This window comes from Monoraphidium neglectum (genome assembly GCF_000611645.1).
Source record: "Monoraphidium neglectum strain SAG 48.87 unplaced genomic scaffold scaffold00330, whole genome shotgun sequence".
NCBI classification, from domain to species: domain Eukaryota; kingdom Viridiplantae; phylum Chlorophyta; class Chlorophyceae; order Sphaeropleales; family Selenastraceae; genus Monoraphidium; species Monoraphidium neglectum.
In genome coordinates, this window is record NW_014013298.1 from 1 (window position 1) to 25,370 (window position 25,370).

The window sequence follows — 25,370 nt, forward strand, 5'->3', positions numbered from 1 at the left end:
CCCCGAGGTCGACGCGGCGCTCGCGCGCGCGCGGGGCGTGATGGGCGACCTCCGGCGGCGGAAGATGGCCAACTCTCAAGTATACGCGGTCATGGGCGCCTTTCTTTTGGAGAACGGCCACGCGGAGGGCGGCAGGGAGCTCGTGCGGCAAGCCGCAAAGGACGGCGTCCCCCTCGGCTGGAAGGCGCTCGACATGCTCGCGCGCGCGGCTGAGGACGGGGCGCTGCTCGACCTCGCGATCGGCCTGCGGGCGCGCGCGGACGCGCTCAAGTCAGAGGAGCGGCGGCAGCGCGGCGGGGAGGGGCAGCGCGGGGGGATGGCGGCGGGCTACTCCGTGCGGCCGGGGCGGCCGGGGGAGCTGTGAGGCGGGCCCCCGCGGGGGTGGCGCGGGAGCACAGTGTCCTCCATCTTTCCGTTCCAGGGATTGTCACTCGTGACTCATCACACAGCCAGCTGGCGGATCGGGCGAGTGTGCATGGCCTGTACTGTACTTCTTGCCGGTGTACCCCTGTTTCCATTCCAAGTTTCATCTCCTTACAAACCTGCATTCATCATCTCCTTATTGTAAGCTGGTAGCTATGCCATCGCAGCCGTTTGGGTGTCGACAGGCCCAACAGCAAAGGAGTGATGCCCGCATGAGCGCGCAGCAACGGCCTCCAACAGCTGTCACACCCACGGCCACACCGCGCCGCCGGGCGTGCCGGCTGCTCACTGGACGCTGATTGACAGGGCCCCGATTTTCCCGGCTCCCTGCCGGCTGTGTTGAGGCGTGCTCTGCACACGTCAGCTGCTGCGGAGCAAAGGCTGACTCGATGCAACAGCTGCGCGCTCGCACTGCTGGCGTGGCAAGTGACGACACGTATTACAGCGCCTGCAGCGACGCAGTGGCTCATGTGGCCCAAAGTTCGGGGGTGGGCTTTTGGTTGCAAAGCCACGGAGCAAAACACTGTCTAAAGGGGTCAACAATCACAGTTGTTGATTTGGATGGGGCTTGTCTTGCTGGGGTACGTGCTAAGCTAGGGGCCATGGCCGCCACCAACCAGGCTACAGCTGCCACACAAGGGGAAGGACTGCGCCACAGCCGCGCCGCGCCTCAACGCATCCATCAAAGCAGGGCCAACCAAGCTGCTGCGATCAACCCCGTTTCAGCAGCAGCGACCGCCACGAACACCGCAAACGCCGAAAATGCAGGGAACACTGCAAACGTAGCCAACGCAGCGCGCCTGCGCCTGCGCCTGCCTGCCTAGAGGTCGAGCATGCTCAGGAACCACACGATGAACGCCGGCAGCGTGAACAGCGACGCGACGTACTGGCAGAACAGGATGGTGCTGAGGGGGCTCGAGTCCGGGTACACGCGGCCGCAGACGACGAGCAGCGTGACGGCGGCAGGCACCGCGCCCTCCACCAGCAGGAGGAGCTGGTAGAGGGGGTCGCCGGCGGGCGCGAGGCGGCCGAAGCCGCCGTTGCGCATGATCGCCACGTTTATGAGCGGCACCTGGGGTGTTTTGGGGGGTTGGGGTATGAGGGGTGCGGCGAATTTGAAGGGCTGAGGAGCTTGGGGCGTAGACAGAAGGGGGCGTGACGGGGGGGTTGGGCCCAGCGCGTGATGGTGTAACGGAGCGTGGAGGGGCTCAATTTTGGTAATTGGCTTGCGGCCTCATCCCAGGGGCAGTTTGGGCCTCTCAGCTGTTCCCAAAGCTGGTTCGTCCCGCACTCGCCACAAGAAAGCCCGCACACACCATCACACACATCAACATAAAAACATAGGGGATGCGTGAAGAGATGCATGTATGTACATGCACAAGTTCGTGTTCATACACGCACGCGCATCCCTGATTTTCAAGAATGCAGCCACCAAACGCAGAAACCAACTCACCAGTATCAGCTTGACCACGATTGAGATCGCCGTCGCGACAACCTTGGACCGGCGGGACACCCTCATGCGCGACGACGCAACCACCGGCGGCCCCTGCAGCAGCTCAGCCCCGATCTGCATCGTCGCCAGCGGTGCGGAGGCCGCGCCCACCCACACCAGGCTCGACCACAGCCAATGGAGCGGCGCCAGGTCATCCACGAGCAGCTTCCTCACGGGTCCCACGGCCGCGCACGCCAGGCCGACGATCGTCGCACCCAGGGGCAGGTTCACCACGGGGTGGGCGTAGACCGCGCGCCAGCTAAGCACCGCCGCTTGCACCCACCGCGGCGGCGGGCCGACGGCCGCGCGGGCGCGCCGCCAGGATTCGCGCAGGCCGCGGGGCGGCGGCACAGCAGCGGCGGGGGCGGCGGCAACAGCGCGGCCGTCCGGCTGCCGAGCCGGCGGCGGTGCAGCTGCTGCCGCTGCGCCGCCGCTGCGCGCCGGCTGCCATCCGCTCGGGAAAGTCCAGACGAGCTGCACCCGGCTGTTGCTGCGCCGCAGCCCGCGGCTGAAGCTGCGCCCCAGGCTCCGACTGAAGCTGCCCCACAGCTGCCGCCCCTGCTGCAGCAGGTGGCTGCCGCTGCGGTGGCTCGCGAAGCTGTCAAACTGCTGGTGCTGCAGGGGGTGGTGGGCGTAGTCGCGGTGCGCGGCCGCGGGCGGCAGCGCGGCGCCGTCCTCTGCGGCGTCGAGCTCAAACACATGGCAGTCATCCGCCAGGCTGCTGATGGAGGCGATAGCCACCAAGCCAGGCGGCCCGGAATCCGCCGCCGCGTCCGGGCCCCAGAATGCCGGGCCGCCACGCCTGCCAGCCTCCGGCGCCGCGGTGAGCGCGGCGCTGTGAGCGTCGGGGAGGCCGGCGGGCGGCGCGCCGTCGTCGTCGGGCGCGACGCGGTGCGCGCTCGCCAGCACACAGGCGACCGCGTGCGGCTGCTCCTTGTGGTGCCGGCGCGCCTGAGTGTCGCCTCCTTCTGAGCCATCCTCGGATCCGCGCTCCTCCTGATCTCGCTGCCGCCGCCGCTGCTGCTCATCCCGCTCCCCGTGATGCTGCTCCTGCCGCTCCTGCTGCTGCTCCTGCTGCTGCTCGTGCCGCTGCTGCTCCTCCGACCGGCTGCGCGGCAGCAGCAGCGTGTCCGGCGGCCGCTTAAACAGAAACGGCACCACGAGCGTCACCAGCACCACCACTATTGTGTAGACCGACACCAGCCCCACCATCCGCTGCACTTGCTCGTTGGCCGCCTCTGGCGCCGCGTAGTAACGGATGAGCCCAGGCATGAACAGCCAGGGCAGGTTGCCGCAGTTGGGCAGAGAGGACGCCTGGTGGCCGGGTGGGGAGGGATGGGAGTGGGCGGTGAGTGTCAAGGTGCAGCCGCCAGCTAGGGTCCGGCGTGGCTTGGGGCGTGGGGCAGGGGGAGAAAGGGGTGTCTCGTCCGTGACTCGAGGGCAGTTGAGGCGCCAAACGCGTGATGAGGCGGCGGCATCAGCTGGGATGCCCACCAGTGCACAAAACGCGCATAAAAACATGTCCTCATCAAGGCGCGCGGCCGCCGAGCCTCCTGCCCCTCACCATGACCGTGAAGAAGGCCATGTCCTTAGGCAGCCGCGCCGCCCACGCCAGCAGGGTCGCCGGCACGACGCCGATCAGGATGTGCAGCAGCGACGCCACCAGCAGCGGCCAGAGGCTCGAGAGCGTGCCCGGCGTGACGGCCCCCACGATGGATGAGAACATGAGGGAGGGGATCAGGGCGAACCAGTTGACCGACGACACCGCGTTGATGGCGGCACGGTTGAGGCCCTTGCGCTTGGCCAGCCACGCGCCCATGCCGCAGACGAGCAGCACCTGGCGAATGGCGCCGCGCAAATGAACGTGAGGGTGCAGGTCAGCAGCGGGGGTGGTGCTCAAGGGGGGGGGGCGCCTTGCAGATGGCCGAGCGCGGCGACGAGCACGCGGTGGCGCTGCTAACAGGTTGATGCGGAAAGCTCAGCCGCACGAGCCCCACAAATTCACGCTGCTGCCGTCGCTTCTCGTCCTCTATGGGCCGCCTCTCTTTCGGCCGCCCCTGCCGACGCCGCCAAGCCCAATCATGCCGCCCGCAATGCAGCCATGGTGCGGACGCACCTGCGCCACTGCCTGGATGGCCACATTGATTCGGTCGGCCCAGCTGCCTGCCATTGCTGGAGGTGCAATTTGACGGCCTAGCCCGTCAGAGGTCGGGTCAGCGGCGGCGCATCATCGCGCGTGCTGCCTGCGCGTGATGCCCTGCAGTCGGCGCTGTTGTCAGCCCCGCCGCCGCGCGTTGCGCAAGCAGAGGGCTGTAATGGTCCGCAATTGGGTTTTAATGCAGGCGAAGGGGTGAAAAGTTGTCGTGGGCGCGTCTCGTTGTGAGGTGGAAAGAACGCGGGCTAGTCTTATAGGGGTTGCGGAGTGCGGTGCAGCCCATAGACGTTTCGCCTGATAAAATAACATTCCATTTGTGAGGCGGGAGGTCAGGCTTTGACGCTTAACGAGGATGATGATCATGGTCGCCGGCCACGTCAGAGGGGCGCGGCCGCTGCTGGAGGTTATGCCCCCGTCGGATGGCGCAGTGCACAAGCCGGCAATGCAGGACCTGCTGAGCTCGGTCTGTGTCGCACTACTCATCCCTCAGCACCTTGGCAATACGCGGTGCTGCCGCGTGGCGCACGACCAAATGCCCCGCCCATGTAGGTCAACTCAGGCTGGCGCTTGTGTGTCGACACGTCGCTGCAAACCCACAGCCTGGCGTTTGCCACGCAGGCCCTTGATCACGTTCATTTACACGTGTGCGACGCCCCTGCTCTACCCAGCGGCGCCGCCACCCCCAGCCGCAGGTCGGCCTTGCCCCACAGCCACCGCCATGGGTTTCGCCCCCACAACTGTCGCCGGCGGCCGGTCCAACGGGTGACCGCCCCCGCCGCCGCCGCGGCCCTCCCCATCACGCACCCATCCGTCGCAGCAGTCATAATAGTCCCAATGCGAGCCGTTGGGCACCTCGCCGCGCGGGCGCGCCAGCAACCGCACCAGCGCGGCCGCGCTGTCGGCCGGCTTCACCAGGCGCCCCGCCGCAGCGTTCGCCTCAAACGCCGCCTTGAGCGGGATCGGCGGCAGCGCCTCCCGCGCAGCTGCCTGCATTTCCGTGTCTATCGCCCCTGGCGCGTAGCTGAGCGTCCGCACGCGCGGGCCCCGCTGCTGCGCGCCGCCGCCCCCATCATGCCGGCGGCCACCACTGCTGCCGCCGCCGCTGCTGCCGCTGACGCCGCCGCCGCTGCTGCTGCTGCTGCTGCTGCTGCCGCTGTCGCTGCTGTCTTGGCCATAGTCTGAGTCACCATGCGCCGCCCTGTTTGGTGGGTGAAACATGTCGGCCTCCAGCGCAGGGGTGGCCACCAGCAGCATGTGCCGCGCGGCCTTGCCGGCCCCATACACACCAAAGGTCTGCAGGCAGCATGGTTTGAAAACGCGGGATGGGGAGCGTTGAAAAGGGGCGGCAGGCGGCAGGAGATGCAACAACTGCGAATGCGCACGCACGACGCCGGCGGAAGGGTCGCGCTTGTAGCGTTTCAGGTGGCGCCAGCTCTCAGGCGATGCGAACCAGGACCAGCTGCGGGCAGCTGCCAGGAAGCTGCTACGCCGCACCTCGTATGCGCGGCACCAGCTGACAGAGGATACGTTCACGACAGTGACCTCTCGGCAGGTGGGGATCCTGGGGTGATGGGTTCGAAGGACATTTCAGGAAACAACGCTGCACCAAACTTACCGCCTGTCTGTCTGCAGTTGTCAACAACCAGCAAACCCTGCGCTCACAAAATCACAAAGGGTTTCTATGTGAGCCAACATATCAAACAGCAAGCCCGGCGAGCCTGGGGAGGCGGCTGCAGGGGTTGAGCGAGGCCATCGGTGTGCTTGCACCCCGCCGCGCCCTAGCCCCGGCGCCCTCACCCCATGAAGCGCCGCAGCACGGCCGCGCTGAGCACCGCCGGTGACGTCACGTTCAGGTCGATCTGTTGGGGCGGGGGCATGATGAGTCGGGGCCACTGGGGATTGGGCGCTGCACCCCAGAAATGCACAGCGCTCCTCCTCCTACAGCCGAACACCCGGCGTCCACACGGCATGCCCCTCGCCGCACGCGGCCGGCGCAAGATCCCCAGCCCCTTGCCGCTTGGGTGCGAGCTGTCGTTTTATCAAGGCTCCCCGTCGCGCCTGCTTGCGGATGTTGGCGGCGCCCTGCTCCCACGACAGCTTCAGGTCCCCCGTCTGCGCCGCGTTGTGCACCAGCAGGACGGACGCGTACGCGGCTGGCTCGGATGGCAAGAGGCCGCCCTGCGGGGGTCGTGGGCGGTGGTGAGCAGACCTCGACACGTGAGCTATCGAGTCAGGTCCAGAAGCTGGCGGTAGATGTGTGAAGCGTGCTTGTCGCGCATTGCTGCCGCTCGCTGAGCAGGAGGCGGCGGTCCCCACATGCCGCTGGCTGGCCCGCTGCTGCCGCGCGCCGATCAACCTGGTCGGGGCCTGCGGTCAGCGCCTCTGCGAACGCCTCCAGCCGCTCGACGTCCCCCAAATCCACCGCCACCCCCGCCAGCCGCAGCGGCCGCGCCGCCCCCGCCGCTGCCATCCCGCTGCCGCTGCCGCCGGCGCCGCCGGCGCAGTCAGACCCGGCCGCGGGACTGTCAGCTGGGCCGGAGCCGGACCCAGCCGCGGGGGCGGCGGCGACGGCGGCGGCATGCAGCTCTGACACGGCCGCATCGAGTCCGGGTTGGCTGGAAGCCACCAGCAGGATGTCGTGGCCTCCGGAGCATAAGCTAGCATTGCCCGTCGATGGGTCGCCGCTGGCGATCAGGGCCTCGGCGATTCGGCGGCCCAGGCCTGCGGTAGGCGGGCGGGCACATAGTGAAGGCTGTTGGCGGCGGTGGCGGCGGCGAGGGGCCGGCGGGGGTTGGAGCCGCCCCCGACGGCACGGTCAGTGTTTTGGTGCAGCCGCGGGAAAAGGCAAAAGGCATTGCGGCCCTGATGGAGCTGAGTTGGCAGCATTTTATGGAGCCTCGCCTCTGGAGCCGCCAGTAATGATGGTCAGGGAGCGCGGCGCGCCGCAGGTGGAGCCTGGGACGCCCTTCGCTTGATCCACCTGATTGCTGACCACTGTGCACCGCAATCGGCACGACCGGCGGTGGACTACATGGCGGTAGCAGTCTAGGCTGGGCGCCGCAGCCGGCACGGCAGCGGCGGCATGCCGTTGGGGCCAAGTGACGCTCGCAGTGCGATGCTGCGCATCGATACGAGGTGGCCGGCCGCCGCAGTCAGTTCGGCACCGCGCTCGACTACGAATCAGAAACATTGTTTTGCAGTGTGTTTTGAGTTTTGATTTGGTGGTCACGCATTCAGATCGCGATCGCCGAGCCCACACTTGGATTATAGAGGGCTGTGATACGGAGAAGGAGGCGCAGGAATACGTGGAAACGCTGCCGTACGTCAAACCAGTCTTTTCGCAACGCCCCACGGCACGCATCATCGCAGCCAACTGCAACCCATCCATGACGTAGCATTGCAAGGTGCATTGCAAGCATTCTGTCACAGCATTATAGGCTTGCTCCTTACTCCCAGGTAGAGCAAAATTTAGTACAGGTGCCCAGCCATGCGCTGCAGCGAGTGTGTTTGCATGCCTTGAGGCCCCCAAGCAAGCCCAACCACTAAGCACACACGTCGTAGTGAACGCTGGCAGAAAGAGATACGACGTGAGACCTTTACCAAGCAGGACTTACTGCATCAAAAGTATGTTACCGCTTTTTGAGACGCCGGGATGCCTTGGTTCGCGAGCCAGCTTCCACTGCAGCTTTACGGGGCGTTGGACGCGCTCAGACGCAACTTGTTGCTTCGTGTAGACGTAAAGTATGGGTTTTTCAGATGTTGTGCATGCATTTTTGCGTGCCGTGGCACCGTTCGTCCAATTTTGCACGACCTAAGTTTTTGAGGGTGGGGCCGAAGCGTCTTGACCGCTGGCGTTCGCTGCGATACGAAATCCAGATGTGAAAAACTGTGGATGGCAGCAGTATTGGTGCCCGGCACGACCTGAGCAGCGGCACAGCAAAACATCACAACAGTCGTTAAGAACACCAGTTGACCAGCAAAGCCGCGGCGCCACCGAAGCGCTGAGCTGCACAAGTGCCTTCAAGAGCCTCGCAGAAGAGGCTTACAGAAGCGTCGCAAAGAAGAGCCGCTCGGGAGGGCAGTATAGAAGAGCTGGGAGCTGCGACTTGCGAGCCGCAGTGCCACAGAGAAGCAGACCACAACACCAGCTGCTGAGCGCAACAGCGGCAGCGCGGCGACGCGGCGGCGCGGCGGCGTGGCGGCGCGGCGGCGTGGCGGCGCGGCGGCGTGGCGGCGCGGCGGCGGTGCAGCGGCTCTGTGCAGCAGAGCTGCGGAGTTGTGCAGCCACAGCTGCAAACCCACACATTTGCAGAATTGCCGGTGTGCTGCATTGCCATGAGGATTGAGAGCAGCAGGACAGCTTCAGAGCAGCAGCATGGCGGCATGACAGAAGTGTTGCAGCGAAGAGCTGCTTAGGAGAGCAGTACAGGCGAGCTGGGCGCTGCAACATAAAAGAGCCGCAGCGCCACGGAGAAGAAGAGCACAAGAACAGCTGCAGAGCGCAAGCGCGGCAGCACGGCGGCGCGCCGGCGCGGCAGCGTGGCTGAGCAGCAGAGCAGCAGAGTCGTGCAGCCGGTTTTTAGCAATGTTGAAAACCCATACATGTGCAGAATTGCCGGTGTGGCGCAGTGCCACGAGGGAGGAGAGCGGCAGGACAGCTTCAGAACGGCAGCATGGCAGCATGGCAGCACGGCAGCAGATTGGAGCGGCAGCATCGCCGAGTTGCAGAGTGGTCAAGTGGCAGAACGGCAGGGTGGGCAGAGCGGCAGAGCGGCAGAGCGGCAGAGCAGCAGACCAGATTTGCTGGTGGGGTTGCAGCATCTCTGTCAGCATGGTAGCGGGCATGCGATGCAGCGGCAGCTGCATGATGTCAGCCCTGGGATGATTATCATGCTCAAATGGCACCCGTGCGTTCATTCAGCTGTATGGACTTGAAATCATTGGCATAGTAAGTGGTGTATTATGGATTCTGTTACCGCATCCACTTGAGCCTGGCGTTCGCTCCTGCTAGCGCTGCGATCAACCTCCATCACGGATTGCCGTACCCCTCCGAGTGAAGCTTACATGAAGTGAATAGGCATCAATGCGCAAGCTCTGTGCCGGAGTTATATCAGATGGTCTGCGACCGCCGCGGGTTTGCAATGAATTCTCGCCCAACATCAAAGCGCGCGAGGAGACATCATACTGTTATGCGTCGATAAATTTATATTCTGTATACCAGTACGTGCGCACCTGTGCTTGTATAAATGAATTTGTGCGCAAGCCGTTGTTTTGACTTCGGTGACTCTTTGCTAGCAAATCACCACCTCTTTGGCTGTGCTGTTTGTGCAAAACGCATACAAAGATGATTGAAGTTGATTATACAGCTGTTCAGCCTGTTCAGGTAAGAAATGCAAGACCACCTTCCTTTCAGCCACTAAGCACACAGGCAGCATACCGGTAGAATTTTTGTTGACTTCGCGCGCCCGCGCCCCCGGCGCCGCGGCCCCCTGGCCGCTTTCGGTCTGGTGCCACTTGCGCTTGAGGACACGCCCGTGCCGGGTTTGGCGGGGGCGGCGGCGCCCGCGCGTGGGTGCGGCGCGCCGGCTCGGCTGGGTGGTTGCGGGTCACCGGCCGGTTGTGTGAGTTACGCTTGGCGTCCCTTCATTTGCCAGTGCAGCCCCGTTCAGCTATATATCCGTCCGATTAGTGGGTCTCTGAACGTACAATTCTAACATCTTTGTTGAATTCTTTTTCTGTAACTGTTGTGCTACTGTTGCACTGTTACCTCAACTGCACGGCCCAGCGGCCCAACCCTGTTCATCACGATCTGTTGTGTCGTGTAGGCGCGAACGCCATGGTTCGGCTAGTAAAGGTTGCTGTCACACAGCTGGCGATCAGCCGGGATCCCGCAGCGAACCTGGTGCGATCTCGGCACGGACAGCGGCAGGTCCGCCACTTGCTCTTTATTATCACAAATGCCCATATACGTCCAAATGCAGGCCAAGGCCGAGAAGTTTGTCCGCCAGGCGGCCGCAGAGGGAGCGAACATCATCCTGCTCCAGGTCAGCACTCTTTGTAGCCTGCGCAGCTCGTGATGTCACTACTGACGCCGCGCTTTGGTCCCAGCTTATTGGCCACCCCAGAATCACAAACCCCGCTGCTGTCGCTGCCTCTGCAGGAGCTGTTTGAGAATGCTTTCTTTTGCCAGGAGCAGAACCCGGTGCGTGCGCTGCAAACGGGCTAGAAGCGTGACCGTCGATGACAGCTGATTGATAGCATGCCTGGTTACGGTATGTTGCAGGTGGCACACAATGCCGCCAGTCTCACCCGCGGGAAGTTCATTCAGGCGCAGCGACTATGGGCCGTGGCAGTGGCACGCTTCCGTCGCCCTTCCAGCAAGCGCAGCATGCCATAGAGATACTGGCGCTCTGACCTGCTTCACTTCACATTCCTGTTGTTCAACCCCAGGAGTACTTTGATTGGGCCAAGCCGCTGGACAAGAGCGAGTCCGTGCAGAGGTGAGAGCATGCGCGGCCTTGTGGCCACATGACACCAGTTCCTCAGCAGCGCAGCTCGGCACAAGCAAAGGGTTGAGCAAAGGCCCCTTTACCCCCCCCCCCCCCGCCCCCCCCGCGGCTGCGGTGCAAATACTACTGTACATGCGCGCACAGTAGTATTTGCCTCGCCCCCTCGTCGGCCGCATGAACAGGATGGCTAAGCTGGCCAAGGAACTCAAGGTTGTGCTGCCAGGTGGGGAGAGTACTGGGCGCCACGCAGCCACGCACCTGTCTCGGCCGCCTCCCCGTTTGTGGCACGGACTTTGCTCGGAGCAGAACGCAAGTCTGCTGTTGATTATATCTGCTGGCCGAGCCAGTTTGGTTGTGCTCGCTCACATGCACACACACACACACGCACACACGTGCACACTCACACACAATTACTCACGCATCCTCAATCCCTCACGCTCGCCAGTGAGCTTCTTCGAGGAGGCCAACAACACGCGCTTCAACTCTCTGGCCATGATCGACGCCGACGGCACCATCCTGGGGGTCTACCGCAAGAGCCACATCGCAGTCGGGCCCGGGTGCGCCCCCGCTGCCCCCACGCTCCCCGCTGCCGCCCGCCGCCCCTCAGCACCACCCACCTTTCGGCACACGTGCAGACGCCCCCAAGCAGACCGCGGCCCTCAACTTGCCCACTGCGGGTTTGTAGAGCCTTCCAGGCCCCGTGCCTCGCATTTTTCGTGCGGTCACCGCCTGGAAGGCCCCTCACCCCACCCACTGCCAAACATCAATCAAAATCCAAAATCCAGGTACGAAGAGAAGTTCTATATCTCACCCGGCGACACAGGCTTCAAGGTGTTTGACACCGCCTATGGCCGCCTGGGGGCCGCCACGTGCTGGGACCAGTGGTTTCCCGAGGCGGCGCGCGTCATGGCGCTGCAGGGCGCAGAGGTGTGGGGCCGCGGGCGGGGCCGCGGGGCTACGGGCGCTGCAGATGACGGGCGTTGCACGTGGTGCGGGGCTACCCGTGCCGCAGATCAGGGGCGCACGTCTTCTCGCGCGCAGCGGCGTCGCTGCGAAAGCAACGGCGTCGGCGCTTTGCGGCGCATAAAGCGAAAGGCCGGGGGGGAGAGACAGTGGTGCCCTCTGCCCCGCCCTCCGACCCACGCACCAGATTATTTTCTACCCCTCAGCTATCGGGTCTGAGCCCCAGGACGGCAGCCTCGACAGCTACCCCCACTGGACGCGCACGATGCTGGGCCACGCTGCCGCCAACCTGGTGAGTGCCCGCTGCTGGCCAGCTGCATGCCCAGGCGGGGCCGCGCTGCTCGCTCACGCTGGTGCCCCCGCCCAGCCACCAAGGTCGCCCTCAGCGGGTCGCGGGTCGCCGCACGATCGGGGGCTCCTGCCACAAATGTCCGGCCCGAGTTGACGCGGCCTGCTTCCCCTGACGCCGCCCACTGGCGCCGTTCCCTCCACGCCTCCCCGGACGCCGCCGCCGATGCACGCAGACGCCCGTGGTGGCGTCCAACCGCGTGCACACAGAGGAGTTTGAGAAGACCTCCATCACGTTTTACGGCGGGAGCTTCATCAGTGGGCAGCACGGGCAGGTGCTACAGCAGGTGGGTCGGGGCGCTGCGCCGCCCGTCTGCCAGCAGGCGTCTCTCCGACTGAGCGCTTGCGACTCGTGAACGCGCGACGCGGCGCCTATGCAACCCGCCGACTCGCTCGCCAAGTTCTCAAGTGTCAACCAGAATGATTGCTTTACTAATGAGATGAATCCAGCCAGCCCTCGGCCTTAGGAAGCCCTGCTGGCACCGCCCTTAAGTCACTGCGTTCCACAGCTGCTCGAAATCGCTGCGGCCACGCTGCCCCGATTGTCAGGTGGGCGGCGACAAGGACTTCTTGAAGCACGGCAACCTGACGCCCGAGCCTTCAAAGGAGGAGGGCTTCGTGGTGCAGGAGTTTGACCTGGACGCACTCAGGGCTACGCGCCTCGAGTGGGCGGGAGGCTGAGAGGCAGCCTGCGATCGGAGCGTGTCTGGCTTGGAGCAGCGGCTTGCACCTGGGGGGCGGCACGGATGCCGCTCTCCGCCTGACACAGGGGGCCGTCGCGGCGCCGTGGGGTTGCATAGTTGGCGCGTACTGGTGGATTTTTGCTGATGGTGGTGGCATGCTCACGTCCAAGGTGTGTGCAACAGCAGAATCTCGCTGTCTCGGGAGGCCGTGAAGCTTGGAATGATGTCACATAGAATTCGCCATCTTCCAAACCCTTGCATCGCGCAGGTGGGGCGTCTTCCGCGACCGCAGGCCGGATCTCTACAAGCCTCTGGTCACTCTTGATGGCAGCCTGGTGCACCACGCGCACAAGTAGAGCGAGCTGTCTTGCAGCTTGTGCCACATGAGCTGCCAGAAGTCGTCATCCGCGGCACAGGATTTCGGCGGCGCCTTATAGGCGCCAGCAGCGCACTATTGTTTCTGAGTGAATACAATAATATGAGCATAAAACGCTTGGTGATTGTGAACTGAGTTGTATTACAAGGCGGTTTGGACGGGATGAGGAAACTCGGCCGGTCGAGCAGGAGTGGGGTGCACAAAGCTTTGGACTTTGCTTTTATTGAGTACTGCACCTGCATCCATGGTGTTGGGGCTCTGCGTGCAGCGCCCTCGCATTTGCAGCTGCGCGTGCGTAGAGTCCGAACCATGCCGGCTTGCAAAGTAATTCACGATCAGTCTGTAATCAGCTTTGCCCCAAAGTTCCAGCTGAACTGCACATGTTGAGTGTGAGGCCATTCCCGACGAGTGGACCTTCACCATCATGTGTACGTAGTACGTGGTGCAGCACATTGCATCAAAAAGACATGTTGATGGGTCGACATGGAGCGCGTTGATGTGCTGTATGCTCTTTGGTGCAGCGCGTGGCTAGGGAAGTTGTGGGGAGAAGAGCCCTATGGCGAGGGACCTTGCTGACATGCCCCGCTTACATTCAAAAAGAATCACGGCGCATATATTCGATGTGCATGTGCTTTGCTCGTTTCAGGGTCAGGAATGCGCGGCTGGTGTCCACGGTGCGACCGCATGCACGATACAACACCCCAGGGCGACCTGGATGCGGTGCGGGCGGGTGCTGCTGCATTGATTCATTGATGTTGATCAACGGTTGGTCAGGCCGGCATGATTGAGAATTACACGGCATGGTGCACTTTAACTCTAAAGAGCTCACTTCTGCCTCTTCGAGGAATTTGCGCTAAAACCAATGACACTCTCAGATCAGCTGGATCACACAGTTGTGCTTGACCATGCTTTGGTATATCTGAAATTTGACATAAGCGTTGATCACGAACAGCGCACCAGCTTCCATTGACGGATGTTTGTGTGAAGCCCGCGCTGATCAGCAAAGAATGTCCTCGTCAGACGATGAGCCTCTACTAGCCAACTTTATTGCGCGGCATGATGCAGCCAAGTCGAACAGCAGCGGAAGCTCGCTGCCGGATTGGATCAAAACGCATCAGGCGCGCCGCTACACTCCTTGGCGACGCCCCGCTTTCATGCCGCGCCTCCTGGCCATTTCGTCAATGTTGGTGCGCCGCCGTACACGCAGACACCCCAGAAGGAGGTCGCGCCGGAGCCCAGCACCAGCAGCGAGGCCAGGGCGGCCAGCCGCCGTACAACCCAGCAAGGTGAGCTGCGGCAGCACTTGAACAAGTCCGACTGACGAATTGAGTGGTCCATCGCAAATGCAAACGACGGCTTGTTTCGAGAGAACTCTAGCAAACACATGCTTCCCTGTGCGCAGAGGCGGACGACGCAGCCGGCCCCAGCACACAGCCAGCATCAGTGGCGCGGACCGCCGGCGCCCCCGACGAGAGCGCCAACCCACAGTCAGCAGCCAAGCCGCCCAAGGGCCGCGGCGGCCGCCTGCCTCCCGCAGCTGCGCCGCCCAATGGCGTCGCCCCAGAGGCGGCAGCCCCCGGCCCAACGCCAGCAGCGGAAGCTGCGGCGGCGGCGGCGGCGGCCGCGGCGGCAGCAGCTGGCGCCATCGGGCCGGCGGTGGGGCGCAACGAGGTCGTAGTCATGCTCCCAGAGAAGCTTCACAGGAACAAGGTCCTGCTGGAGCTGGAGCCGGCCCCGCACGGCGCCACAGACCTCAGCGGCGACGTCGGGGCGGTCGGGCGCATCATCGTGCCAAAGGGCGACGCGGCGGCTGCGGCCGGGACGGCAGGTGAGCCGGCGCGAGGGGTCACGGGGAGCGGCGTCAGGGTCGGCCTTTTTTTTCCGAAGTGGTGGCCGCGCCACATGCCCGGCCGTCGTCCGTGCTCAAGTTCCTGTCACTCCCAACCGCCTGCCGCACCTGCCTCCCCGACCCGCCGCCCGGCCCCTGCGCGGCGGCCGCCGCAGGCCCAGCCTCGCAGCAGCATGCGTCCCAGCAGCAGCAGCACGAGCAGCAGCTCGGGTCCCAGGGGGCGGGCGGCCAGCAGCAGCTGCAGTGCTTCCACCTGGACCTCAAAGGGGTCCTCTACAGCGCCGCGGTGCTGCCACTGGCGGGCACAGCCATGTTCGTCAACATTGGGATCGCAGAGGCCAAGGTACGGGGCAACTGCGTGGTGCATGGCACTAAAGGCGCGACGCGAACGGCAGGGCCTCTTTTGCCGGCGGTGCCTGCTGGCGCGGCGGGGGAGGGCTGCCAATGCCGGGCTTTGATTTGTTGGACAAATACGATACATTTTCAGCACCTTCCCATAGCGATTTTGTGCCTCTGTGTGTTTATGTGTGTGTGTGTGTATGTGTGTGTGTATGTGTGTGTGTGTATGTATGTATGTGTGTGTGTGTGTGTGTGTGTGTGCGCGTGCGCGCGCACGTCGCACCAGTGATGAGCTGCATCGTCACGCCGAACAAGTTGTGCACCCAAGCAAGCCGCTGCCACACCCGCAACCATAACAACCACGGCCACCCCCTGTAAGGTCGAGTCGGTGCTGAACGACTACGTGCGGTTGGTGGAGCTGGAAAGCAGCTACCAGGAAGCTGACGGGGCGGCGGCCCTGGGGGATGACATTTTGGGCAGCGACGACGAGGGCCATGTGGCGGCAGCGGCGGGTGCGGTGGGGCTCAGGGGTTTGCTTGGGGATTAGTCCAGGGAACATGGTGGTATGTGTGCATGTGTGTGTGTGTGTGCGCGCGCGCGCACACGTGCACGCTTTGCGTGTGCACGTGCATACCGCTTTGAGGGATGCAGTCATGCAGGATTATGTGCCCTGGGTCCAACAAAGCTGGCACGTGTGCAAGGCGGAGCGGCCTTGCCATGGCATGCAATTCTGTCTGCACACGGCCGCCTGCTTGCTTCCCTCCCTATTGCAGATGATGATGGCGGCGGCAAGGTCAAGGGCAAAAGCAAAAGCAAGGCCTCCGGCAAGGGCGCTGCAGCAAAGAGCGGCGGCGGCGGCGTTGTCGCCTCGGGCAGGGGCTTGGGTGGCCTCAAGGCCAGGGGCGGAGTCAAGAAGAAGCCAGGCGCCAAAAAAGGCGTGGCGGCGAAAAAGGGCACCGGTGCCGGCAGGGCCAAGGGCGCGACCGCCGCGAAGGGCAAGGGCACAGCAAAGGCTGGAAAGGCCAGCCCTGCCAAGAAAGCGGCCGGAGGAGCGGCCAAGCCCAGGGCTGCGGCGGCAGCCAAGCAGCAGCAGCCAAAGAAGAAGCGGAAGCAGGGGGCCTCTGAGGATGAGGCGGCGAGCAGCGACCCCGAGAGCGCCGGAGGCAGTGACGATGACGATTGGATGAGCGATGGCAGCGGGTAATGCTCTGTGGGCCGTTTCGAGCTGCTGACGTTGTGTGTTGTTTGAGGCTGCCGCTGCGTGCTATCTGTTCAATACATCCATTTCATCACCGCTGCTTTTGGACCCTGTGTTCCTTTTGAGGGGTGTTTACAGGTATCTCGCCTGTCTCAATTTTTTCTTTCTGCCTTGCTCTGAGTTTGCGCGGCACCCATGTGCTCCTCAAGATTGTGCACTGACGTGAACCCAGCCTCATCACTCACCCCCAGTAATTTTGTATCCATGCTGGCCAGGGCCACAAAGGGACCGCACAGGGGTGCCCAGCGCAATATTCAGAGCTTGATGCTCTAGTAAACTTCATTGCCGAAATTGAGGTCGAGCCGACTTGCCGGCTACCTCGGCTCTCAGCACACGCCGCAGGACTCGCAGACCGCCAGAGGCACCATGCAGGCAGTAACTGAACTCCGGCCCTTGATCACACAGGTCGAGAAGGATAACAAAGCCTCAAACGAGGCGACTATGTTGTTTGCATAGGATCCAAGGGGCCGTTCTCTTCTTCGTTGCGGCCGACGATGCACATAGTGCGTTCGAGTGAGAAACACAGCCGCAAAGCGTGAATCGCGTCAAATATTGTTTCATCTTGTTTTATATGACAGCGCATTGCTGATCAGCACCTGGACCCAGCCCCCTCACTGCAACGCCCGCTGACAGGTGCACAACGCTGCTGCGCTGTGGTCAGTTCCGTCTATGGCACTCACCCTAATCTGCCGTCCGTCCCGCCTTGCCTTGGCCTTGTGTATCCCAAACAAATCAGCCTGTAGTTTAATTTAATGGGGACTCCCTCTTCACGGCAGCTGTCGGTTGTGGTGACCGCCTTGCTGCTGCTTGGCCCAGCGGCAGCGCCTACCGCAGCGGCCCCACCTTTTGCCGGCCCCAAGGAGCTGCACCACACGATCCAAGTGAGCCCAAAACACACGTAAACGCGCGCGTGCATGTGATCATCTTAAGCCGCTTGTCCATCATATGAGCTTTGACGCAACAGAGATAGCACTATCAGAGGCAATGATGCCCACCTCTGCAGCTAGCGCCATCACGTGGGCCGCCCTGTTTGGCTGGCTTGATTTCTGAGGCTTTGAGTGCACCATCCTCCTCAATCGCCTCACACAGTCCTTCTTCTCGCGCAAGCTCCTGATCCGGGCTGCAAACTCGAAACGCCGCGCCGACCTGAACCGAGCATGGGACAACAGGAGGGTGAGCCCTGCCAATCATGCACGCAGTCCATGCCCTTGGCGCTGCGCAGCCTGGGGACGCCGCAGTCGCCTCACCCAGACGCGTCAGCAGCGCTGAACCTTGGCCCTTTTAGGACGCGTGCCATCAGCGCTGGCCGGTCGCGGTGCGGCCCAGCCATTGAGCCGTGCCATGGAGCCATGCCTGCTGACTGCATCACAGTGAGCAGCCACCACGCATCCCGTGCAGCGGAGTCCACTACAGCCGGCCGTTCCGGACATTCGGCGCGGTAGTACGCATACAGATACAAGCATCAATGCCTGCACCCAATTTCACGCAGGATGTCGGCCGACCAGATGTCGTGCTGCCGCCCAGCACTGATGCCGCCCAGGCCGCGGCAACCGCGGTGCTTTGCTCCGGCCCATACGCCTCCCGCGTGCCAGCAAGTTGCGGGGGATGACCCGCATGTGGACTTGTTTCTGATGCTGCTGCACGCAGTCTTCGCCGTTGCAACCGTAGTTGCGTTATGTTTGTGCTGACTTCTCAAGACACACAAGAATGGGCGTGCCGCGCACATTGTGCACGTGCACCGACAATGCCTATAGGTTAGTGTGTTGATCATTTTAGGCTGCTTAGCCTACCAAGACCTACTTATGGTGTACTGCAGTATTGGATCCTTGATTTTGTGGCTCGTGTGCAGTGCCAAGACATACACGCAATTCTGCTGTGGGATGTGCTTACTCCCACACAGTGTTTGCAGCTGTTTGACGGTTGCACCTTCTGTGCATGAAGTGCCTTTTCAATCCACTACGATATAGCCGCAGGAACGTGGTGCGAATCTACAGGCGTGATTGCGAAATGTTGGCCCAGCAGCCTAACTGCACGACAACCCGCGTGTCATAGAGTCGAACCCGCGTGTCATAGAGTCGCCGCGCCAACGCTGCGCTCCTTCCGGCGCATCCCAGGGTGAAAACATCTGCAGGCACGCAGAGTGGGGCTTGGATTGCAGGAGCCGGCATGGGGCAGAACACAACTCTATCATAGACCCCCACTCCCCCACCAAAGCACAGGGCTCAGTCATCACAGCAACCCCTGGACAGAGTTCTGTGAAGCCAGTCAGGGACAGCAGCGCGCACCTGCTGCTGGCGCGCCGACATGGCTGCCAGAGCCGCGGCTGAGAGGCCAACGCGAGGCGGCCATTGCAGGAGCGGCCTGTGCAGTCGTGCAAAGGCGGGGCTCAGCCTTTGCGTTTAAATCTGCGGTTCCCCATTTGCCTGTTGTTCCGACGGCGATCAAATGCATTCCCGCAACATCGCAGCATATGATACTCGTCAGCCCGCAGCTATGATCACAAGTCGGCCGAGTCACCAACCCGGCGGCCCCCACCAACCCGGCGGCCCCTGGAGGTGATCCTTCGTGTTGTTGGGCGAACAAGCTGTAGTTGCATCTAGAGGCATCTCCCGCATGACGTGTGGTCCGCGGGTTGCCCTGCCCAGCCCCCTGAAGCTGAGCCAGCTGTCACACTGAGCCACTCGGCGCCTGCTGCCCCGCTGCGTTCGTTGTTAGCGTTTGGCACCAAACTCGCATTTGTTGGCACCTACTTAAGGTTGGTGTTTACCCTTCTCCACCGCGCAATCTTTAGACGATGCCTTCAACAAGCCAGCCGCCACCATGCCCCTCCTGGGTGCGGCTCGCCGCGCTGCCAAGCGCCCCGCTGGATCAAGGAAACATGGCGCTGGGCCGTTGCGCTGCGCCGGACAACAAGAGGCGTCCCCGCATGCCCCAAGTTGCCATCACCCCTGGCGTCCCGAGAAGAACATGCCGCCGGGGACGCCGCTCCGCGCGCGCCTGGGCCCTATGGCGCGCCCATTATGCGGAATTAGATGTTTTGCAAAGCCGTTGCCGTGTCCCTTGGTTTTCTTAGCTTGGTCTGTTGTTAAGGTCTGTTTACTGTGCAGTGCTGTTTATGCATTTGACTAGCAACTCGGTGGGGTTTCACCTTGCTGTTCACTAGCCTTAAATAAGTCAGTACCTTGTTTAAACATGTAAATCGCACTATACGCATGCTTCCTAATCAGCACAGGGTCATGAGCACGGGCCGCAGCATGTGCGGCGCAGTGTCCTTGGTCGCCACAACCCGCCGCATGATTGCGTCGACCCAGGGTCCCCGCAAACAGGCGGCTGGTTGTGGCGACCACTGGTCAATCTTTGGGTACCCACAACCAAGGCGGTGGTTGCGGGTTGCGACGACCAGCTGCATCCAGGCGCAACCACCGCCATCGCGCGCCCACATGTTTCCGACGCTACAACCGCTTTCGTCGACCCGAGCCAACCAGCCAGTGGCTTCCTGGGAGGTCCAAGTAATGGACTGGGCAGGTGCTGCCACACTGCCGGCAGAGCGCCAAACGCCTGGCAGTATGGTGGTGCTGCCTTTGAGCTGATGCTGCGGGTTCCAAGCGTGGCTGGTGGCCAGCTCGACCCGGGCACTGCCGTTGCTGTGCAAGGCGCGTCCAGCGCTGGCGCTGACCAGCGCCGCCGCGGCCACAGCGAGCCGGCCATCCACCAGCGGCATAGGGCGCTCGCCCAGCGTGTCGCATAGCCTGGCATAGTCAGCAATCAAGCCAGCTCGCATCTCGGCCTGCCGCTGCTGCGCCGTGGAAAGCCCTTGCCATGTTTGGAGTCGGTGTTCATGGTGCGCTCGCGGCGGGCCACATGGAGGAAGCAGTGCGAGCACGAGGGAATGTTGCTGGTTTTTGATGCTCGTCATGTTGGGTATGTCATCTATAAAAGCTGGTGATTGCAATAATCAATTCTCCGTCTGTCTCGCTTTTCGCGAAGAGGACAAAAGCGAAACCGTCGCATGACGATCACAGGATCCAGTGCGACAGCGAACTACACGACGAAAGTTTTTGACGTCTCAAACCGTACGTGTGACCTAGTCTATACGCGGGCAGTCGGCGCTGTTAAGGAAGTGGTGACAGGGGCGCAGGTCAACGCATTTTGACCATGAGGCGGCAGCCCTGCTGCACCTGGGACTCAAAGCATCACCCCAGAAACATCATAACAATCATATCAAGCTGAGTCTCGTGCACACAGCTTGGCGTGCATGTGAACGTGAAGGTGTGTTTCCATCTGCAACACTTGCTGATCTCATGATGACATCTGCAGTGTGATTTCTCAACTGTCTTGCAACTTTGTGACCCTCGATCACAGACGCCCAGGCCCGACGCAGCCCCTTCATCCTTGCTGCCATATTTACATCACAGTTTTTTGCCAGCGGTGCGCGCATGCTGATCAAAACGCGTGTCATGAGAGCATATATTGGTGCAAGCAAAATGCCAGGGGAATTCGCCAGCCGCGGGGGCGCTGTTCTGTTCTGCAGCCGCTTTCGCCGAACAAGTGACTTGTTCAGCAAGTGACTTGTTCAGCAAAAATGGCAGGCAACGAGGAAAAAAGGCGTAGCGGCGTTGCAGCAGCAATGTCAAGTGCAGAACGGATCCTCTCTCTGCATATCAAGTAGTGTCGTGACCCCCTCCAACACTGTCACATATGTCACGCGCCTGTATTTATGACTTAAGGGCTTGAGGTTAGTGTTCTTGTACTGCAAGTCATCGCCCAGACGCATGAATGGTTGAGCTACACAAACCAGTGGGGCTGCACGAGCAGCGGGGCTACGCAGCTGGACGCGGCTCCGCCTGACGTGCATACGAGCGCTGAGCATTCCAGCACACCGCCTCGCCCCCCCAGCTACTCAGAGCTGGACAAAGCTACACGCAAAGGGCTCAGTTTGCAGGTGAACGTCTAGGCAACGCCGTGTACGCGCTAGGCGTGAGGTGCGGGCCAGCTCAGAGTGAGATGCGGCACGAAGCCATGTGCGTGTGCGTGGGGCATCCGTGCGCGCCCGCAGACGCCTGTGGGGGATCTCACAGCCCAAGCCTGCCAATACCGCCGCCGCCGCCGCCGCCGCCGCCGAAGCCACCCCCACCCCCTCGAGGCGTTGGCAGAGGTACGGTGGGAATGGGGGTGGGGCGCGACACCGAGAGGCGCGACATTCCGCCGCCCACAGACGGGCGCGAGGTGCTGGGCAGCGAGGGGCGCGTGGTGGGAACCGAAGGGACGCTGGGCACCGAAGGGATTGAGGGGCGCGTGGTAGGGATCGAGGGAACTGTGGGACGCGTGGTAGGGATCGAGGGAACTGTGGGGCGAGTGGTAGGGATGGAGGGCAGGGCGTTCCCCGGGAGGGAGGGGCGCGTCGTCGGCACCGAAGGCGTGGAGGGCAGTGTGGGGCGGGTAGTGGGCAACGAGCCGACGCCGACGCCGGGCCCCGGCTTGAGCGCGGGCGAAGAGGGGCCCGAGATGATGCCAGGCTTCGTGGCGGGGAGCGTGGTCGGGCCGCTGGGCCTGGAAGGCAGCACATTGCCGGGGGTCGGCCTGCGATGCGACACGTTGCGAGCACGGCGGCGAGGCGAGAAAGGGGGGGGTCAAGTATACCAAGTTGTGCAGCAACCCTTGAGTCCCTGCTCCGTCGCTTGTAGGAGCTCCACAGTGCTTGTGATGGGTGGGTGACTAAGGGTGAGCCCAGCGGCACGTGGCCCTCACCTGATCAGCCCGGGGATGGGAGCCGGCTGCACGGAAGGGCGCGGGCGCTGGCCGGGCAGGCGGCCGCCGGCGATGCCGCCCGCGATGCCACCCGCAATGCCGCCCGCGACGCCGCCGGCGATGCTGCCGCCCAGAGTCCGGCGCCAGCCAGTTCCGCCGTAGCCCCAGCCCCAGCCCCACTTCGGGCGCACAAAGCTGAAGGGATTGAGGGGGCTGAGGGGATTGAAATGGTTGATGATGGGCCGGTGCCACCACCAGCCGGGGCCCCCTGCGCGGCACAGACGATTGCAGGGTAAGTATGTGAGGACACACAGATCCTTGGGCGAAGTTAATGACCAAGAGTGAACCACAATATACTTGTGACAAGATGCGCTGCTTGTGCCCATTTAATACAGTGAATCTTTTTGGATCGCAGGACTGCCACATTCTAGAATCCGCCCCGCCTTGCGCGTGCAGCCTGCTAGGGGGCCGCGCTTGAGACCCCCTCCCATGCTCACAGAAGTTGTTGAAGGGCGTGAGGACATCAACGATGCCGTGGATGATCCACTTCCCAGGGTACCATGTGTTGTAGTAGCCAATAGGGTAGTAGTAGCTGCGGATGCATGTGTGTGTGTGTGTGTGTGTGTGTGTGTGTGTGTGTGTGTGTGTGCGTGTGCGTGTGCGTGTGCGTGTGCGCGTGCGTGTGCGTGTGCGTGTGAGTGTGCATGTGCGTGTGCGTGTGAGTGTGCGCGTGCACGTGCGCGCACGTGCGTGCAAGCGCGTGTGTATGTATGTGTGCAAACAGCACGGGTGCATGTGCGAATGAGGGAGTGGGGCGGCCGCGTGCATGATAGTAAGCAGGCAAGGGGTTGCCCTGTGAAGCAACTGAGAAATAAGCCATACGTGTACAGTTTGAGGCTGGCGGTGCGTCGTGCATCACGCTGCGAGCACTCAGCCTGCTGTGCATAATATCTTTCCAACATCATAATGTTGCTTATATGTTTGATCCTGGCTTGGCAGACGCACCTGTACCAGTAGGGGAGGTAGGGGTTGTAGCCGTAGTAGGGCGAGTACGTGGCTGTAGACCAGGGGGTGGAGGGGTGGGTGAGGGGCGTTTGAGGGGTATTTGGAAGGGTGGTTGGGGGGTGGCGGGGGGTGTAACGAGTTGTGGGGTGGTCATTCAGTTGCAAGGAGGATGGCTGAGAGGATGGCCGGAGGAGTCATGATTGGCACGAGCTGGGTGCGGCAAAGGAGGGAGGGTACGCCATCATCGGGCGTGACAAAACCGCAGCAGCTCGTGGGTTTTTCCGGCTGGCCACAAGGCAGCTGCGGGGTAACCATTGAGGGGGCCGAGTGAACCCCAAGCAAACAGCATGCCGCCTGAGGCTCTGCAGCATCTTGGCGGCCGCTGATGTCTCAAGCACGCACCGTCGTAGTATCCCGACGTGGGCACCGCGGCCTCAACGTCGATGGTGGCCGGCTCTGAGTAGTAGACCTGGCCCGCCTTGTCGACCGCCACGGCCTTGGGGCCAGCGATGGGGGCAAACACAACAACACGGGTCAGCGTGCACCACAAGTGCACCTCGTGCTCGCGCCTTGTCACCACCTTGCTGCCTGGTTCCCGAGACATCCCTGTAGTCAGGGTCTCAGCTGAAAATTATTTGATAGGGTGAATAGCATCCATACTGTGCTTGGCTTCAGCTAAGACGCGAGATGGAGCCCTGGCCACCCCCACTCGCACCTGCACAACCAGCTGGATGGGTTGGCCCAGCGGCAGCCCGGCGATGTTGATGCCGTTCTGATTCGTCTGGTAGTTGATGCCCAGGCTGCGGCCGCTGTACGCGTCGTAGGCGCTGACAACGTAGTGAGACGCACCCTTGACCGGCTGCCAGGCGGTCTGCGCAATCGCGTGATTTGGGGGCAGGGGGGGGGCAGCGGGTGGCGAAGGCGGCTGGTGCACAGCTGTCTTGGTGATGGGGCTGCCGCGCAGCTCGATGCAAGGCTGCAATACTGGCCAGCCGCTGAGTGGTCAGCCGCTCGCACACAATCAACACCCTTTGCCTCACCGACATGTGCTGCTGTGCCCTACCTCCTCCCCCAAACCCCTCAAAACAAACTCTTCAGGCAGCATGCTGGCAGCCCACCTGGACCTCGCTGCCATAGAACTGGGCCTTGAGGTTGGTCGGCGCGGCCGGCGCCTGGGTCGGCGGCTTCCAAGTCGCTGGCAGCGTATACGTGATCTTGGGGGCAGACTTGCCCGCGTCGAAGGCCGTAGAGTAGGACTCGACCTCAATCTGTTGCAGATACAAGGGGCAGTTCCAAAGTTGCGATGGTTCACATGCATGTGTGTGTGTGTGTGTGTGTGTGTGTGTGTGTGTGTGTGTAGGTGTGTGTCTGTGTAGGGGTGTGCGAGGGCGGATGGGGGGCATCTATACCAACAGCTGCAATCCGCAGCGCAAGCCCCCCGTCCTGCTGCGGCAGCCGCCGCCAGCCCAGCAGCCGCTGCATGCCCTTCCTTTGCCCCCCACAGCCTTGCGTCATCTAGAAGCCGCTTCAGCAACTGCGCGGGCGCCTGCCCAGCAGGCAAAAAACAGCCGCGCACAGTGTAGGTAGACCCAGGGGTGAGGTCGCGGATGATGGCAGTGGTGTTCTTGTAGGGGATCACGTTGGTCGCGCTGAGCGCCTTGCCCTTGGCATCAACCTCAGTGAGCCTGAATCAGGTGGGGAGTGGGGGAAGCGGGAGGGGACAGACACAGGGGGTTGCAGGGAGGGCTACTGTTGGTGGCCGGCAGCGGCAGTTAGGTCTGCGCGTCGGCAGGGCGGGCCGCTTTGGCTATCTTGGTCGCGCGCGCTTGCCTCGGCTTCCCGCGCATTCATTCAGGCAGTTGTGGCTGTTCCTTGCCCACTCCTGCTGCGAGTTGAGCACCTTGCGGACCCCGGCATCTTTGCATTACCCCGCCCTCGGGCCGCAAAGTTGGCCCTTGCAGTGCACAGCGTGGCTTCTGCCAGCCCCCTCGGTGCGCTTTACGACCTGCAGCTTTCCCCCTCTCTCCCACTAAGCCATCCCTGTTGCCACCCCTATCAGGGGCGGTGGCAGTCCCTGGGGCCTCTCGAGGCCCCCCCTCCCACACGCCCTGCGCTGCAATACCCTCATTCCCCTCAGCTTGCCCTCACCACACCTCCCTAACCCCCTCCGTGCCGGAGAGCAGCTGCTTGGCGGTGCCACCCTAACCCGTCCCACCCCCACC

General features: G+C 62.7%; 5 protein-coding genes across 5 annotated transcripts in view; 3 read left to right on the forward strand and 2 right to left on the reverse strand.

The window, feature by feature from the left end:
• Positions 1-91: 91 nt before the first annotated feature.
• On the forward strand, positions 92-364 carry MNEG_2801 (hypothetical protein; the record flags this gene model as incomplete). The annotated part of the gene is made up of 1 exon (XM_014048717.1): positions 92-364. The coding sequence occupies one exon, from the start codon at positions 92-94 to the stop codon at positions 362-364; it is 273 nt and encodes a 90-aa protein (XP_013904171.1).
• Positions 365-1,243: 879 nt separating this feature from the next.
• Positions 1,244-5,947, reverse strand: MNEG_2802 (hypothetical protein; the record flags this gene model as incomplete). Its single annotated transcript, XM_014048718.1, has 6 exons — positions 1,244-1,495; positions 1,877-3,229; positions 3,480-3,752; positions 4,875-5,363; positions 5,565-5,631; positions 5,868-5,947. 6 exons carry the CDS (start codon positions 5,945-5,947, stop codon positions 1,244-1,246), a joined length of 2,514 nt encoding a protein of 837 aa, XP_013904172.1.
• A 4,080-nt stretch (positions 5,948-10,027) lies between these two features.
• Positions 10,028-12,571, forward strand: MNEG_2803 (N-carbamoylputrescine amidase; the record flags this gene model as incomplete). The annotated part of the gene is made up of 9 exons (XM_014048719.1): positions 10,028-10,114; positions 10,231-10,272; positions 10,521-10,570; positions 10,762-10,802; positions 11,025-11,136; positions 11,365-11,506; positions 11,730-11,834; positions 12,067-12,177; positions 12,440-12,571. 9 exons carry the CDS (start codon positions 10,028-10,030, stop codon positions 12,569-12,571), a joined length of 822 nt encoding a protein of 273 aa, XP_013904173.1.
• A 2,058-nt stretch (positions 12,572-14,629) lies between these two features.
• MNEG_2804 (hypothetical protein) lies at positions 14,630-16,341 on the forward strand (the record flags this gene model as incomplete). The annotated part of the gene is made up of 4 exons (XM_014048720.1): positions 14,630-14,777; positions 14,954-15,141; positions 15,517-15,649; positions 15,911-16,341. 4 exons carry the CDS (start codon positions 14,630-14,632, stop codon positions 16,339-16,341), a joined length of 900 nt encoding a protein of 299 aa, XP_013904174.1.
• Positions 16,342-22,139: 5,798 nt separating this feature from the next.
• MNEG_2805 (hypothetical protein) overlaps positions 22,140-25,370 on the reverse strand; it is a gene marked incomplete at both ends in the record, with an annotated part of 4,790 nt that continues 1,559 nt past the window's right edge. Inside the window, 7 exons of the mRNA XM_014048721.1 lie at positions 22,140-22,411; positions 22,641-22,735; positions 23,149-23,200; positions 23,551-23,644; positions 23,864-24,019; positions 24,267-24,416; positions 24,725-24,833. Of these exons, the coding sequence (XP_013904175.1) occupies positions 22,140-22,411; positions 22,641-22,735; positions 23,149-23,200; positions 23,551-23,644; positions 23,864-24,019; positions 24,267-24,416; positions 24,725-24,833 (928 nt within the window). The remainder of the gene's footprint in view (positions 22,412-22,640; positions 22,736-23,148; positions 23,201-23,550; positions 23,645-23,863; positions 24,020-24,266; positions 24,417-24,724; positions 24,834-25,370) is intronic.